Genomic DNA, 19,116 nt, shown 5'->3' on the forward strand with positions numbered 1-19,116 from the left:
GAGGGGATCAGGAGCACTCACGTGAGTCTATACTGGCCGTATACAGCAGATGGGGGGGCCTCCATACATTACACATGGTCTATAGATAATGTATGGAGGGGATCAGCAGCATTCACGTGAGTCTATACTGCCCGTTTACAGCAGATGGGGGGGCCTCCATACATTACACATGGTCTATAGATAATATATGGAGGGGATCAGCAGCACTCACGTGAGTCTATACTGGCCGTATACAGCAGATGGGGGGGCCTCCATACATTACACATGGTCTATAGATAATATATGGAGGGGATCATCCTCACTCACGTGAGTCTATACTGCCCGTATACAGTACATAGGGGGCCTCCATACATTACACATGGTCTATAGATAATATATGGAGGGGATCAGCAGCACTCACGTGAGTCTATACTGCCTGTATACAGCAGATGGGGGGGCCTCCATACATTACACATGGTCTATAGATAATGTACGGAGGGGATCAGCAGCACTCACGTGAGTCTATACTGCCCGTATACAGCAGATGGGGGGCCTCCATACATTACACATGGTCTATAGATAATATATGGAGGGGATCAGCAGCACTCACGTGAGTCTATACTGGCCGTATACCGCAGATGGGGGGCCTCCATACATTACACATGGTCTATAGATAATGTATGGAGGGGATCAGCAGCACTCACGTGAGTCTATACTGGCCGTATACTGCAGATGGGGGGGGGGGGGGCCTTCATACATTACACATGGTCTATAGATAATGTATGGAGTGGATCAGCAGCACTCACGTGAGTCTATACTGCCCGTATACTGCAGATGGGGGGCCTCCATACATTACACATGGTCTATAGATAATGTATGGAGTGGATCAGCAGCACTCACGTGAGTCTATACTGCCCGTATACCGCAGATGGGGGGCCTCCATACATTACACATGGTCTATAGATTATGTATGGGGGTGATCAGCAGCACTCACGTGAGTCTATACTGCCCGTATACAGCAGATGGGGGGGCCTCCATACATTACACATGGTCTATAGATAATGTATGGAGGGGATCAGCAGCACTCACGTGAGTCTATACTGCCCGTATACAGCAGATGGGGGGGGCCTCCATACATTACACATGGTCTATAGATAATGTATGGAGGGGATCAGCAGCACTCACGTGGGTCCATACTGGCCGTATACAGCAGATGGGGGGCCTCCATACATTACACATGGTCTATAGATAATGTATGGAGGGGATCAGCAGCACTCACGTGAGTCTATACTGCCCGTATACAGCAGATGGGGGGGGCCTCCATACATTACACATGGTCTATAGATAATGTATGGAGTGGATCAGCAGCACTCACGTGAGTCTATACTGCCCGTATACTGCAGATGGGGGGCCTCCATACATTACACATGGTCTATAGATAATGTATGGAGGGGATCAGCAGCACTCACGTGAGTCTATACTGCCCGTATACAGCAGATGGGGGGCCTCCATACATTACACATGGTCTATAGATAATATATGGAGGGGATCAGCAGCACTCACGTGAGTCTATACTGCCTGTATACAGCAGATGGGGGGGCCTCCATACATTACACATGGTCTATAGATAATGTATGGAGGGGATCAGCAGCACTCACGTGAGTCTATACTGCCCGTATACCGCAGATGGGGGGCCTCCATACATTACACATGGTCTATAGATTATGTATGGGGGTGATCAGCAGCACTCACGTGAGTCTATACTGCCCGTATACAGCAGATGGGGGGGCCTCCATACATTACACATGGTCTATAGATAATGTATGGAGGGGATCAGCAGCACTCGCGTGAGTCTATACTGCCTGTATACAGCAGATGGGGGGGGCCTCCATACATTACACATGGTCTATAGATAATGTATGGAGGGGATCAGCAGCACTCACGTGAGTCTATACTGCCCGTATACAGCAGATGGGGGGGCCTCCATACATTACACATGGTCTATAGATAATGTATGGAGGGGATCAGCAGCACTCACGTGAGTCTATACTGCCTGTATACAGCAGATGGGGGGGGGGGGGCCTTCATACATTACACATGGTCTATAGATAATGTATGGAGTGGATCAGCAGCACTCGCGTGAGTCTATACTGCCCGTATACTGCAGATGGGGGGCCTCCATACATTACACATGGTCTATAGATAATGTATGGAGGGGATCAGCAGCACTCACGTGAGTCTATACTGCCTGTATACAGCAGATGGGGGGCCTCCATACATTACACATGGTCTATAGATAATATATGGAGGGGATCAGCAGCACTCACGTGAGTCTATACTGCCCGTATACTGCAGATGGGGGGCCTCCATACATTACACATGGTCTATAGATAATGTATGGAGTGGATCAGCAGCACTCACGTGAGTCTATACTGCCCGTATACCGCAGATGGGGGGCCTCCATACATTACACATGGTCTATAGATTATGTATGGGGGTGATCAGCAGCACTCACGTGAGTCTATACTGCCCGTATACAGCAGATGGGGGGGCCTCCATACATTACACATGGTCTATAGATAATGTATGGAGTGGATCAGCAGCACTCACGTGAGTCTATACTGCCCGTATACTGCAGATGGGGGGCCTCCATACATTACACATGGTCTATAGATAATGTATGGAGTGGATCAGCAGCACTCACGTGAGTATATACTGCCCGTATACTGCAGATGGGGGGCCTCCATACATTATACATGGTCTATAGATAATGTACGGAGGGGATCAGCAGCACTCACGTGAGTCTATACTGCCCGTATACAGCAGATGGGGGGGGCCTCCATACATTACACATGGTCTATAGATAATGTATGGAGGGGATCAGCAGCACTCACGTGAGTCTATACTGCCCGTATACAGCAGATGGGGGGGGCCTCCATACATTACACATGGTCTATAGATAATGTATGGAGGGGATCAGCAGCACTCACGTGGGTCCATACTGGCCGTATACAGCAGATGGGGGGGCCTCCATACATTACACATGGTCTATAGATTATGTATGGGGGTGATCAGCAGCACTCACGTGAGTCTATACTGCCCGTATACAGCAGATGGGGGGGGCCTCCATACATTACACATGGTCTATAGATAATGTATGGAGGGGATCAGCAGCACTCACGTGAGTCTATACTGCCCGTATACAGCAGATGGGGGGCCTCCATACATTACACATGGTCTATAGATAATATATGGAGGGGATCAGCAGCACTCACGTGAGTCTATACTGCCTGTATACAGCAGATGGGGGGGCCTCCATACATTACACATGGTCTATAGATAATGTATGGAGGGGATCAGCAGCACTCACGTGAGTCTATACTGCCCGTATACCGCAGATGGGGGGCCTCCATACATTACACATGGTCTATAGATTATGTATGGGGGTGATCAGCAGCACTCACGTGAGTCTATACTGCCCGTATACAGCAGATGGGGGGGCCTCCATACATTACACATGGTCTATAGATAATGTATGGAGGGGATCAGCAGCACTCGCGTGAGTCTATACTGCCTGTATACAGCAGATGGGGGGGGCCTCCATACATTACACATGGTCTATAGATAATGTATGGAGGGGATCAGCAGCACTCACGTGAGTCTATACTGCCCGTATACTGCAGATGGGGGGCCTCCATACATTACACATGGTCTATAGATAATGTATGGAGGGGATCAGCAGCACTCGCGTGAGTCTATACTGCCTGTATACAGCAGATGGGGGGGGGGGGCCTTCATACATTACACATGGTCTATAGATAATGTATGGAGTGGATCAGCAGCACTCGCGTGAGTCTATACTGCCCGTATACTGCAGATGGGGGGCCTCCATACATTACACATGGTCTATAGATAATGTATGGAGGGGATCAGCAGCACTCACGTGAGTCTATACTGCCCGTATACCGCAGATGGGGGGCCTCCATACATTACACATGGTCTATAGATTATGTATGGGGGTGATCAGCAGCACTCACGTGAGTCTATACTGCCCGTATACAGCAGATGGGGGGGCCTCCATACATTACACATGGTCTATAGATAATGTATGGAGTGGATCAGCAGCACTCACGTGAGTCTATACTGCCCGTATACTGCAGATGGGGGGCCTCCATACATTATACATGGTCTATAGATAATGTACGGAGGGGATCAGCAGCACTCATGTGAGTCTATACTGCCCGTATACAGCAGATGGGGGGGGCCTCCATACATTACACATCGTCTATAGATAATGTATGGAGGGGATCAGCAGCACTCACGTGAGTCTATACTGCCCGTATACAGCAGATGGGGGGGGCCTCCATACATTACACATGGTCTATAGATAATGTATGGAGGGGATCAGCAGCACTCACGTGGGTCCATACTGGCCGTATACAGCAGATGGGGGGCCTCCATACATTACACATGGTCTATAGATAATGTATGGAGGGGATCAGCAGCACTCACGTGAGTCTATACTGCCCGTATACAGCAGATGGGGGGGGCCTCCATACATTACACATGGTCTATAGATAATGTATGTCGTGGATCAGCAGCACTCACGTGAGTCTATACTGCCCGTATACTGCAGATGGGGGGCCTCCATACATTACACATGGTCTATAGATAATGTATGGAGGGGATCAGCAGCACTCACGTGAGTCTATACTGCCCGTATACAGCAGATGGGGGGCCTCCATACATTACACATGGTCTATAGATAATATATGGAGGGGATCAGCAGCACTCACGTGAGTCTATACTGCCTGTATACAGCAGATGGGGGGGCCTCCATACATTACACATGGTCTATAGATAATGTATGGAGGGGATCAGCAGCACTCACGTGAGTCTATACTGCCCGTATACCGCAGATGGGGGGGCCTCCATACATTACACATGGTCTATAGATAATGTATGGAGGGGATCAGCAGCACTCGCGTGAGTCTATACTGCCTGTATACAGCAGATGGGGGGGGCCTCCATACATTACACATGGTCTATAGATAATGTATGGAGGGGATCAGCAGCACTCACGTGAGTCTATACTGCCCGTATACAGCAGATGGGGGGGCCTCCATACATTACACATGGTCTATAGATAATGTATGGAGGGGATCAGCAGCACTCACGTGAGTCTATACTGCCTGTATACAGCAGATGGGGGGGGGGGGGCCTTCATACATTACACATGGTCTATAGATAATGTATGGAGGGGATCAGCAGCACTCACGTGAGTCTATACTGCCCGTATACTGCAGATGGGGGGCCTCCATACATTATACATGGTCTATAGATAATGTACGGAGGGGATCAGCAGCACTCACGTGAGTCTATACTGCCTGTATACAGCAGATGGGGGGGCCTCCATACATTACACATGGTCTATAGATAATGTATGGAGGGGATCAGCAGCACTCACGCGAGTCTATACTGCTCGTATACCGCAGATGGGGGGCCTCCATACATTACACATGGTCTATAGATTATGTATGGGGGTGATCAGCAGCACTCACGTGAGTCTATACTGCCCGTATACAGCAGATGGGGGGGCCTCCATACATTACACATGGTCTATAGATAATGTATGGAGGGGATCAGCAGCACTCGCGTGAGTCTATACTGCCTGTATACAGCAGATGGGGGGGGCCTCCATACATTACACATGGTCTATAGATAATGTACGGAGGGGATCAGCAGCACTCACGTGAGTCTATACTGCCCGTATACAGCAGATGGGGGGGCCTCCATACATTACACATGGTCTATAGATAATGTATGGAGGGGATCAGCAGCACTCGCGTGAGTCTATACTGCCTGTATACAGCAGATGGGGGGGGCCTCCATACATTACACATGGTCTATAGATAATGTATGGAGGGGATCAGCAGCACTCACGTGAGTCTATACTGCCTGTATACAGCAGATGGGGGGGGGGGGCCTTCATACATTACACATGGTCTATAGATAATGTATGGAGTGGATCAGCAGCACTCGCGTGAGTCTATACTGCCCGTATACTGCAGATGGGGGGCCTCCATACATTACACATGGTCTATAGATAATGTATGGAGGGGATCAGCAGCACTCACGTGAGTCTATACTGCCTGTATACAGCAGATGGGGGGGGGGGGGGCCTTCATACATTACACATGGTCTATAGATAATGTATGGAGGGGATCAGCAGCACTCACGTGAGTCTATACTGCCTGTATACAGCAGATGGGGGGGGGGGGGCCTTCATACATTACACATGGTCTATAGATAATGTATGGAGGGGATCAGCAGCACTCACGTGAGTCTATACTGCCCGTATACTGCAGATGGGGCCTCCATACATTATACATGGTCTATAGATAATGTACGGAGGGGATCAGCAGCACTCACGTGAGTCTATACTGCCTGTATACAGCAGATGGGGGGGCCTCCATACATTACACATGGTCTATAGATAATATATGGAGGGGATCAGCAGCACTCACGTGAGTCTATACTGCCCGTATACAGCAGATGGGGGGCCTCCATACATTACACATGGTCTTTAGATTATGTATGGGGGTGATCAGCAGCACTCACGTGAGTCTATACTGGCCGTATACCGCAGATGGGGGGCCTCCATACATTACACATGGTCTATAGATAATGTATGGAGGTGAGGAGCAGCACTCACTTGAGTCTATACTGCCCGTATACAGCAGATGGGGGGCCTCCATACATTACACATGGTCTATAGATAAGATATGGAGGGGATCAGCAGCACTCACGTGAGTCTATACTGCCCGTATACAGCAGATGGGGGGCCTCCATACATTACACATGGTCTATAGATAATATATGGAGGGGATCAGCAGCACTCACGTGAGTCTATACTGGCCGTATACCGCAGATGGGGGGCCTCCATACATTACACATGGTCTATAGATAATATATGGAGGGGATCAGCAGCACTCACGTGTGTCTATACTGGCCGTATACAGCAGATGGGGGGGCCTCCATACATTACACATGGTCTATAGATAATGTATGGAGGGGATCAGCAGCACTCACGTGAGTCTATACTGCCCGTATACAGCAGATGGGGGCCTCCATACATTACACATGGTCTATAGATAATGTATGGAGGGGATCAGCAGCACTCACGTGTGTCTATACTGGCCGTATACAGCAGATGGGGGGGCCTCCATACATTACACATGGTCTATAGATAATGTATGGAGGGGATCAGCAGCACTCACGTGAGTCTATACTGGCCGTATACAGCAGGTGGGGGGCCTCCATACATTACACATGGTCTATAGATAATGTATGGAGGGGATCAGCAGCACTCACGTGAGTCTATACTGCCCGTATACAGCAGCTGGGGGGGGGGGGGCCTCCATACATTACACATGGTCTATAGATAATATATGGAGGGGATCAGCAGCACTCACGTGTGTCTATACTGGCCGTATACAGCAGATGGGGGGGCCTCCATACATTACACATGGTCTATAGATAATGTATGGAGGGGATCAGCAGCACTCACGTGTGTCTATACTGGCCGTATACAGCAGATGGGGGGCCTCCATACATTACACATGGTCTATAGATAATGTATGGAGGGGATCACCAGCACTCACGTGAGTCTATACTGGCCGTATACAGCAGGTGGGGGGCCTCCATACATTACACATGGTCTATAGATAATGTATGGAGGGGATCAGCAGCACTCACGTGAGTCTATACTGGCCGTATACAGCAGGTGGGGGGCCTCCATACATTACACATGGTCTATAGATAATGTATGGAGGGGATCAGCAGCACTCACGTGAGTCTATACTGCCCGTATACAGCAGATGGGGGGGGGCCTCCATACATTACACATGGTCTATAGATAATATATGGAGGGGATCAGCAGCACTCACGTGAGTCTATACTGCCTGTATACAGCAGATGGGGGGGCCTCCATACATTACACATGGTCTATAGATAATGTATGGAGGGGATCAGCAGCACTCACGTGAGTCTATACTGCCCGTATACAGCAGATGGGGGGCCTCCATACATTACACATGGTCTATAGATAATGTATGGAGGGGATCAGCAGCACTCACGTGAGTCTATACTGCCTGTATACAGCAGATGGGGGGGCCTCCATACATTACACATGGTCTATAGATAATGTATGGAGGGGATCAGCAGCACTCACGTGAGTCTATACTGCCCGTATACCGCAGATGGGGGGCCTCCATACATTACACATGGTCTATAGATTATGTATGTGGGTGATCAGCAGCACTCACGTGAGTCTATACTGCCCGTATACAGCAGATGGGGGGGCCTCCATACATTACACATGGTCTATAGATAATGTATGGAGGGGATCAGCAGCACTCACGTGAGTCTATACTGCCTGTATACAGCAGATGGGGGGGCCTCCATACATTACACATGGTCTATAGATAATGTACGGAGGGGATCAGCAGCACTCTCGTGAGTCTATACTGCCTGTATACAGCAGATGGGGGGCCTCCATACATTACACATGGTCTATAGATAATGTATGGAGGGGATCAGCAGCACTCACGTGAGTCTATACTGCCTGTATACAGCAGATGGGGGGGGGGGGCTTTCATACATTACACATGGTCTATAGATAATGTATGGAGGGGATCAGCAGCACTCACGTGAGTCTATACTGCCCGTATACTGCAGATGGGGGGCCTCCATACATTATACATGGTCTATAGATAATGTACGGAGGGGATCAGCAGCACTCACGTGAGTGTATACTGCCTGTATACAGCAGATGGGGGGGCCTCCATACATTACACATGGTCTATAGATAATGTATGGAGCGGATGAGCAGCACTCACGTGAGTCTATACTGGCCGTATACAGCAGATGGGGGGCCTCCATACATTATACATGGTCTATAGATAATATATGGAGGGGATCAGCAGCACTCACGTGAGTCTATACTGGCCGTATACAGCAGATGGGGGGCCTCCATACATTACACATGGTCTATAGATAATGTATGGAGCGGATGAGCAGCACTCACGTGAGTCTATACTGGCCGTATACAGCAGATGGGGGGCCTCCATACATTACACATGGTCTATAGATAATGTATGGAGTGGATCAGCAGCACTCACGTGAGTCTATACTGCCCGTATACAGCAGATGGGGGGCCTCCATACATTACACATGGTCTATAGATTATGTATGGGGGTGATCAGCAGCACTCACGTGAGTCTATACTGGCCGTATACCGCAGATGGGGGGGGCCTCCATACATTACACATGGTCTATAGATAATATATGGAGGGGATCAGCAGCACTCACGTGAGTCTATACTGGCCGTATACCGCAGATGGGGGGCCTCCATACATTACACATGGTCTATAGATAATGTATGGAGGGGATCAGCAGCACTCACGTGAGTCTATACTGGCCGTATACCGCAGATGGGGGGCCTCCATACATTACACATGGTCTATAGATAATGTATGGAGGGGATCAGCAGCACTCACGTGAGTCTATACTGCCCGTATACAGCAGATGGGGGGCCTCCATACATTACACGTGGTCTATAGATAATATATGGAGGGGATCAGCAGCACTCACGTGAGTCTATACTGGCCGTATACCGCAGATGGGGGGTCTCCATACACTACACATGGTCTATAGATAATGTATGGAGGGGATCAGCAGCACTCACGTGAGTCTATACTGCCCGTATACAGCAGATGGGGGGCCTCCATACATTACACATGGTCTATAGATAATGTATGGAGGGGATCAGCAGCACTCACGTGAGTCTATACTGCCCGTATACAGCAGATGGGGGGGGCCTCCATACATTACACATGGTCTATAGATAATGTATGGAGGGGATCAGCAGCACTCACGTGAGTCTATACTGCCTGTATACAGCAGATGGGGGGCCTCCATACATTACACATGGTCTATAGATAATGTATGGAGGGGATCAGCAGCACTCACGTGAGTTTATACTGGCCGTATACAGCAGATGGGGGGGGGGCCTTCATACATTACACATGGTCTATAGATAATGTATGGAGGGGATCAGCAGCACTAGCGTGAGTCTATACTGCCTGTATACAGCAGATGGGGGGGCCTCCATACATTACACATGGTCTATAGATAATGTATGGAGGGGATCAGCAGCACTCACGTGAGTCTATACTGCCTGTATACAGCAGATGGGGGGGCCTCCATACATTACACATGGTCTATAGATAATGTACGGAGGGGATCAGCAGCACTCATGTGAGTCTATACTGCCTGTATACAGCAGATGGGGGGGCCTCCATACATTACACATGGTCTATAGATAATATATGGAGGGGATCAGCAGCACTCACGTGAGTCTATACTGCCCGTATACAGCAGATGGGGGGCCTCCATACATTACACATGGTCTATAGATAATATATGGAGGGGATCAGCAGCACTCACGTGAGTCTATACTGGCCGTATACCGCAGATGGGGGGTCTCCATACACTACACATGGTCTATAGATAATGTACGGAGGGGATCAGCAGCACTCATGTGAGTCTATACTGCCTGTATACAGCAGATGGGGGGGCCTCCATACATTACACATGGTCTATAGATAATATATGGAGGGGATCAGCAGCACTCACGTGAGTCTATACTGCCCGTATACAGCAGATGGGGGGCCTCCATACATTACACATGGTCTATAGATAATATATGGAGGGGATCAGCAGCACTCACGTGAGTCTATACTGCCCGTATACAGCAGATGGGGGGGCCTCCATACATTACACATGGTCTATAGATAATGTATGGAGGGGATCAGCAGCACTCACGTGAGTCTATACTGCCTGTATACAGCAGATGGGGGGGGCCTCCATACATTACACATGGTCTATAGATAATGTATGGAGGGGATCAGCAGCACTCACGTGAGTCTATACTGGCCGTATACAGCAGATGGGGGGCCTCCATACATTACACATGGTCTATAGATAATGTATGGAGGGGATCAGCAGCACTCACGTGAGTCTATACTGGCCGTATACAGCAGATGGGGGGGGGGGCCTTCATACATTACACATGGTCTATAGATAATGTATGGAGTGGATCAGCAGCACTAGCGTGAGTCTATACTGCCTGTATACAGCAGATGGGGGGGGCCTCCATACATTACACATGGTCTATAGATAATGTATGGAGGGGATCAGCAGCACTCACGTGAGTCTATACTGCCTGTATACAGCAGATGGGGGGGCCTCCATACATTACACATGGTCCATAGATAATGTACGGAGGGGATCAGCAGCAGTCATGTGAGTCTATACTGCCTGTATACAGCAGATGGGGGGGGCCTCCATACATTACACATGGTCTATAGATAATGTATGGAGGGGATCAGCAGCACTCACGTGAGTCTATACTACCTGTATACAGCAGATGGGGGGGCCTCCATACATTACACATGGTCTATAGATAATGTATGGAGGGGATCAGCAGCACTAGCGTGAGTCTATACTGCCTGTATACAGCAGATGGGGGGGGGCCTCCATACATTACACATGGTCTATAGATAATGTATGGAGGGGATCAGCAGCACTCACGTGAGTCTATACTGCCTGTATACAGCAGATGGGGGGGCCTCCATACATTACACATGGTCTATAGATAATGTATGGAGGGGATCAGCAGCACTCACGTGAGTCTATACTGGCCGTATACCGCAGATGGGGGGCCTCCATACATTACACATGGTCTATAGATAATGTATGGAGGGGATCAGCAGCACTCACGTGAGTCTATACTGGCCGTATACCGCAGATGGGGGGCCTCCATACATTACACATGGTCTATAGATAATGTATGGAGGGGATCAGCAGCACTCACGTGAGTCTATACTGCCCGTATACAGCAGATGGGGGGGGGCCTCCATACATTACACATGGTCTATAGATAATGTATGGAGGGGATCAGCAGCACTCGCGTGAGTCTATACTGCCTGTATACAGCAGATGGGGGGGGGCCTCCATACATTACACATGGTCTATAGATAATGTATGGAGGGGATCAGCAGCACTCACGTGAGTCTATACTGCCCGTATACAGCAGATGGGGGGGCCTCCATACATTACACATGGTCTATAGATTATGTATGGGGGTGATCAGCAGCACTCACGTGAGTCTATACTGCCCGTATACAGCAGATGGGGGGCCTCCATACATTACACATGGTCTATAGATTATGTATGGGGGTGATCAGCAGCACTCACGTGAGTCTATACTGCCCGTATACAGCAGATGGGGGGGCCTCCATACATTACACATGGTCTATAGATAATGTATGGAGGGGATCAGCAGCACTCACGTGAGTCTATACTGCCCGTATACAGCAGATGGGGGGGGGCCTCCATACATTACACATGGTCTATAGATAATGTATGGAGGGGATCAGCAGCACTCGCGTGAGTCTATACTGCCTGTATACAGCAGATGGGGGGGGGCCTCCATACATTACACATGGTCTATAGATAATGTATGGAGGGTATCAGCAGCACTCACGTGAGTCTATACTGCCTGTATACAGCAGATGGGGGTGCCTCCATACATTACACATGGTCTATAGATAATGTATGGAGGGGATCAGCAGCACTCACGTGAGTCTATACTGCCCGTATACAGCAGATGGGGGGGCCTCCATACATTACACATGGTCTATAGATAATGTACGGAGGGGATCAGCAGCACTCACGTGATTCTATACTGCCCGTATACAGCAGATGGGGGGCCTCCATACATTACACATGGTCTATAGATAATGTACGGAGGGGATCAGCAGCACTCACGTGAGTCTATACTGCCCGTATACAGCAGATGGGGGGCCTCCATACATTACACATGGTCTATAGATAATGTATGGAGGGGATCAGCAGCACTCACGTGAGTCTATACTGGCCGTATACCGCAGATGGGGGGCCTCCATACATTACACATGGTCTATAGATAATGTATGGAGGGGATCAGCAGCACTCACGTGAGTCTATACTGCCCGTATACAGCAGATGGGGGGCCTCCATACATTACACATGGTCTATAGATAATGTATGGAGCGGATGAGCAGCACTCACGTGAGTCTATACTGCCTGTATACAGCAGATTGGGGGGCCTCCATACATTATACATGGTCTATAGATAATATATGGAGGGGATCAGGAGCACTCACGTGATTCTATACTGCCTGTATACAGCAGATGGGGGGCCTCCATACATTACACATGGTCTATAGATAATGTACGGAGGGGATCAGCAGCACTCACGTGAGTCTATACTGCCCGTATACAGCAGATGGGGGGCCTCCATACATTACACATGGTCTATAGATAATGTATGGAGGGGATCAGCAGCACTCACGTGAGTCTATACTGCCCGTATACAGCAGATGGGGGGGCCTCCATACATTACACATGGTCTATAGATAATGTACGGAGGGGATCAGCAGCACTCACGTGAGTCTATAGTGCCTGTATACAGCAGATGGGGGGGGCCTCCATACATTACACATGGTCTATAGATAATGTATGGAGGGGATCAGCAGCACTCACGTGAGTCTATACTGCCTGTATACAGCAGATGGGGGGGTGGGCCTTCATACATTACACATGGTCTATAGATAATGTATGGAGGGGATCAGCAGCACTCATGTGAGTCTATACTGCCCGTATACAGCAGATGGGGGGCCTCCATACATTATACATGGTCTATAGATAATGTACGGAGGGGATCAGCAGCACTCACGTGAGTCTATACTGGCCGTATACAGCAGATGGGGGGCCTCCATACATTATACATGGTCTATAGATAATGTACGGAGGGGATCAGCAGCACTCACGTGAGTCTATACTGCCTGTATACAGCAGATGGGGGGGCCTCCATACATTATACATGGTCTATAGATAATGTATGGAGGTGATCAGCAGCACTCACGTGAGTCTATACTGCCTGTATACAGCAGATGGGGGGCCTCCATACATTACACATGGTCTATAGATAATGTATGGAGGGGATCAGCAGCACTCACGTGAGTCTATACTGCCTGTATACAGCAGATGGGGGGCCTCCATACATTACACATGGTCTATAGATAATGTATGGAGGGGATCAGCAGCACTCACGTGAGTCTATACTGCCCGTATACAGCAGATGGGGGGGGCCTCCATACATTACACATGGTGTATAGATAATGTATGGAGGGGATCAGCAGCACTCACGTGAGTCTATACTGCCCGTATACAGCAGATGGGGGGCCTCCATACATTACACATGGTCTATAGATAATATATGGAGGGGATCAGCAGCACTCACGTGAGTCTATACTGCCTGTATACAGCAGATGGGGGGGCCTCCATACATTACACATGGTCTATAGATAATATATGGAGGGGATCAGCAGCACTCACGTGAGTCTATACTGCCCGTATACAGCAGATGGGGGGCCTCCATACATTACACATGGTCTATAGATAATATATGGAGGGGATCAGCAGCACTCACGTGAGTCTATACTGCCCGTATACAGCAGATGGGGGGCCTCCATACATTACACATGGTCTATAGATAATATATGGAGGGGATCAGCAGCACTCACGTGAGTCTATACTGCCTGTATACAGCAGATGGGGGGGCCTCCATACATTATACATGGTCTATAGATAATATATGGAGGGGAACAATATATGTCCCCAATGGGGAGTTGAAGCTGCGATAGTTTGCTTGCAGGGTGTGAATCCTGGCCGGCATCTTCCTGGCATGGCGCGGGCTCAACGCTCCATATAAAACCACCTGACACATGCCGGACTGTCGCGTCACATGTCAGGATGGGGTTAATGCAGCAAGGAGTGCTGGGGAGATTTCTGCTCTGGATTACATAATGCAGCCTGTAATGTAGGATTAATTGCAGCTATAAAAATAGAAATAATCCTGTAAAAGAAAAAAAATGTCTCTTTGGCGTTTGTGAATGGTGAACTCCCTGTTGCACAGCGGATCCGCTCCTCTGTGTGTGACTTGTATCCTATTTACCAAGTGTTGTCAGCCATGACATAGGAAACTGTATCCTGGAAAAAGAATGGCGTGCGTCACCTGCTGTGTCTTCCACAGGTCAATCACCTTCGCTGCTTGCACGAGTTTGCAGAGGCCCAGGCCACATACTATGCTCAGTGCTACCAGTACATGGTGGATCTGCAGAAACAACTGGGCAGGTATGTACGGGACGGCTGGGGCTGTTCACACTATGCTATGCTGCAGGCATTACACGTCTCTTATAAAGCTTCCCAGCAGCCACCACTAGGGGGAGCATGTTACATTTGAGATTATATTGCTCCCATGGACTTCACTGGGAGATGCAGACATTCTTACTTTGCTCTCCACATATCACAGGATGAGTGGCAGGAGACAACCACATTTAAAAAATTAAACCCACAATTTTACAATAAGTCTGTGGCCACCCAGTGGTTGTGATGTGAAGTGCAGCTTGAGTTTTATTTAAAGGGGTTATTCCAGTTCAGCAATTACATTTTCCAAACTTACCGCACTAATTCTTCATTGCTCTTGGGATCTCTATTTGCTTTCATTTAATAGAAATTTTCTTGGTTTGCTTCCATGGATCCATATCTGTTCTCATTATAATAAAAAGCTTTAGTTTAAGGAGCCGTACGCCTTTGTGTTCATAACATGACCAGGACAGATTTGTATGAATCCATAGGAAGAGTGGCATTTAGGTGTTGGAACCTGCAGGGGGCACTGTTTCTCCTTGTGGAGACTTATAGACCAGGCAATACTCTCTATATGGGAGAAGAAAGTTACACAAATTAACTCTCTATGCTCTCCTTAGATAGGGAAGCCATCATCAGAACTTGACCTATTGTTAAAATCAGGTTTCTGTTTTATTAAAAATTGCAATATGGGGAAAAAAAAATAAAAGTTAGAAATCTTGCAATTCTAACACCGGCCACTAGGGCTTTTTTTTTTTTTCTTCCTTTTTTTAGACTTTACCTTTCTGTTTCAAGAAATGGTACATGTACATTGGTCACAAGGGGCAGTCTCCAACCCTATTTTGTGTTGAATTGTCTAGTGAGCCTCTGCAAAGGTCATTGTATAGGAGGTGAGCTGTGACATCACATATAGTGAATGGTGGATCCTGTGTTATCTACTGTATATTGAGGTGTTATCAGTCATTGTACAGGAGGAGGAGGTGAGCTGTGAAATCACCTATTGTGTGTGGTGGATCCTGTGTTATCTACTGTATATAGAGGTGTTATCAGTCATTGTAATCCTGCCTCTGATGATAATGAGACTGCTGAAAACGTCAGGAAGTATGAGCCTAAAGAACCGCAGTGTCTAGTGTGAAAATTGCAAGATTACAAATTTTGATCATGTATATTTTTCCCCCTACACATCAACACAAAAACTGGGTTTAAACAGGTGGTCTTCTGATGATGGCTCCCCCCTCTGTACCATCTATGTGTAAACTGCTGTGTTGGAGAGGTTTCTCCCACTGTCAGCGCAGGTTACTGGTCAGCTGGATGAGAAGCTTCTGACATGTCAGGAATGGGTTGTTTCTCTTTATGGGAACGGCCTGGACGTCCATCAAAGGCCCCTCATGTAGCAGGAAGCCCCCAGCAGTCGCCTGCAGATGGTCGTCCTAGTTCGCTTTGCCAGAACACCACTGTGAAAACGTGAATATATTTCAGAAATGACTAATACTTTTTTTTTCTCCCCCCTTATGCCGCCAGCTCCCGGGGTGAGGTGTAAGTATGTGGTACAGATCAGTCCGCACACCATGGAGGAGGTGCAATCTGTGGATCTCCAATCGCTGCCGTTAACCCTTACATGCCACTGATAACTGTCCGTGGCATTTGAGGCGTGTTGTAGTGGTGCTGCGGTTCACATAGCCGCCTTCGGCCTGCCATATCTGTTACTGCTGCGATGCTCAGCAGGGTTCATAGGATGTCATTGTAGCTATGGATCCCAATACTGTTGTAGACCCTTCTTAAATGAAACTGTTCCAGATGTAAAATAGCAAAAAAAAATAAAATCTACTCCCCATCCAGATGAAATAGGAAAGTGTGAGTGCTGCAGCCCATCAGTGGTTGCTGATGGGCTGCAGCGCTCATGTGCCACAAGGCTTGACAGATGCAGTGCTGATATTGAAATAGGAGGAGAGTATATGGGGTTTTTATTTAAAATGAGGCACCGTTTCTTTTAAGAAAGGGCTGTCCAAGTAGTAAACACCTTTAAGATCTATCACTTCCCCTGATAACCAGTATTCACCATTCTTTCTTTGTCAGGTTTCCATCCACATTTGTGGGGAATGCAGAAGCCGTTGTCGCCCCTACAATCAGCACCTCTCCTCCAGCTGCCACTCTCCCCCTGCTCCAAGCTGTAAGCCCCAATCCTACGGATGGGACCCTGAATCCAGCGGACGTCAAACCCCCTGCGAGTGGCACACGAAAGGCAAGAGTGCTGTACGACTACGAGGCTGCGGACAGCACGGAGCTGGCTCTCATGGCCGACGAGGTGAGTGGGGGATGCCGAGTGTGATGTTTCAGGCAGTATGTGTGTGGCCAAATTGAGACATCCGTGTGCAGAGTATGAACTCCACTCTGCGGACGTGGCCATGGGGCTCCTGACGTTATCACGGCTGAGTAAGGAGACCCCCACGGCCAGCTTGTGCATCATGTCTAATCCTTGGCCATTTCTTTCCCCTCCAGCTCATCACGGTGTACAGCCTCCCTGGCATGGACCCAGACTGGCTTATCGGAGAGCGAGGGAACCAGAAAGGCAAAGTCCCCGTCACATACCTGGAACTCCTCAGTTAGACTGAAGGTGGCCGTTGTGCAGAATCTCTCAACAAGCCAATCGCCCAGCGGGGCCGTCGTTGCTCGGAGGCTGCTGCTTCCCCCCCCCAAGTTCCTTTTATGTCTATCCTTGCATATCCTCTCCACCAGTCCCCCATTTACGTAATCCTTTCCAGCACCTGAGAGGTTAAGCACCATGACACAATTCTGCTGTTGGAGGGCGCAGCACCGCAGTAACCCATTATGCTTGCACTAAAGTCATTGATTTCATTCTTTCCCCTCCACCCTGATTCCTGAAAAATGCCTGCTACCCACCCATCCCCACGTCTGTCCCAAAATCTCGTTCTAAACCTAAAATGTGCATTGTTCTTACCAATGCGGAAGAGTGATGGGTCGCAGATGGGAAGGTCCAACCCTAAACCGTGTGGGATCCAGATAATACGATCACTTTATCGCCACTATGCAGAGAGGGATTCTGGGGGGGGGCATTGTGCCGCTACGTGAACCCCTCATTGTGCCCTCTACTCACTCTCCAAGCCATCTGTCGGCCATTGCCTTGTCTGTTTCTCCGGCACTCTTCTATCTGGTGGATAAGTCACTTACAGAGAGGGACGGCACCTTACAAGAATATTCCCATTGTGCAAAGTATAATGAGTCCCCACTTCTCCCCTGCTAAAGATGAGCAAATCTATTCCCCAGACCCTGGTACAGTGGGGGTAGGTCAGTACTCTGTGGCTCCTCTCTTGATTAGCCGGCCTGGCGCTGTGGCATAGCACACACCCGCATGTCGTTACACCAAGACCGCCATCAGGTAAGAGGCAGTTTGCTTGGTTCCTGTCCAGTGGCCAGAGTACTGCCCTGCCCCCTGGAGAAGGGTCTCTGAAAATGTTTTCCCTACCCATCCTGAAAATGAGAGGGCATTAGTGTTTCACCTTCCAAACTTTCCTTGGAGTCCTGCAACGCTAAATCAATGCGGTGTCACCTTAAAAAAAAAAATAAAATAAAGCAACTCTGTAAATCTTCCTTTAAAGAATTGTCCTACCGTTTTGTGTCTACAGCACCAATGTGAAGCGATGTGTTTCTAGATTTCCAAATAACAAACCACCGTGTGTAATCATTCCTGCATTCCTGGCTAACCCAAAAAAGGGACACATCAGTCAGCGTAGGAGCTGTAGGCATAAAACGGCATCAAAGCTGCTAAACAACAAAATATAATGAAACTGGCTGCAAGGCCTT

General features: G+C 48.6%; 1 protein-coding gene across 8 annotated transcripts in view; it reads left to right on the top strand.

The window, feature by feature from the left end:
• SH3GLB2 (SH3 domain containing GRB2 like, endophilin B2) overlaps positions 1 to 18,044 on the top strand; it is a 54,404-nt gene extending 36,360 nt beyond the window's left edge. For 4 of the 8 annotated variants that reach the window (XM_073640068.1, XM_073640069.1, XM_073640072.1 and 1 more), the window contains 4 exons: positions 15,182 to 15,282; positions 16,816 to 16,830; positions 17,371 to 17,599; positions 17,794 to 18,044. In XM_073640068.1, coding sequence (XP_073496169.1) covers positions 15,182 to 15,282; positions 16,816 to 16,830; positions 17,371 to 17,599; positions 17,794 to 17,901 — 453 coding nt within the window. In that variant the 3' untranslated portion in view covers positions 17,902 to 18,044. The remainder of the gene's footprint in view (positions 1 to 15,181; positions 15,283 to 16,815; positions 16,831 to 17,370; positions 17,600 to 17,793) is intronic. The other 4 variants (XM_073640070.1, XM_073640071.1, XM_073640074.1 and 1 more) reach the window with 1 other exon arrangement.
• The last annotated feature ends 1,072 nt before the right edge of the window (positions 18,045 to 19,116 follow it).

This window comes from Phyllobates terribilis, unplaced genomic scaffold (genome assembly GCF_046119375.1).
Source record: "Phyllobates terribilis strain yellow unplaced genomic scaffold, ASM4611937v1 Scaffold_7__3_contigs__length_470593459, whole genome shotgun sequence".
Lineage (NCBI taxonomy): Eukaryota > Metazoa > Chordata > Amphibia > Anura > Dendrobatidae > Phyllobates > Phyllobates terribilis.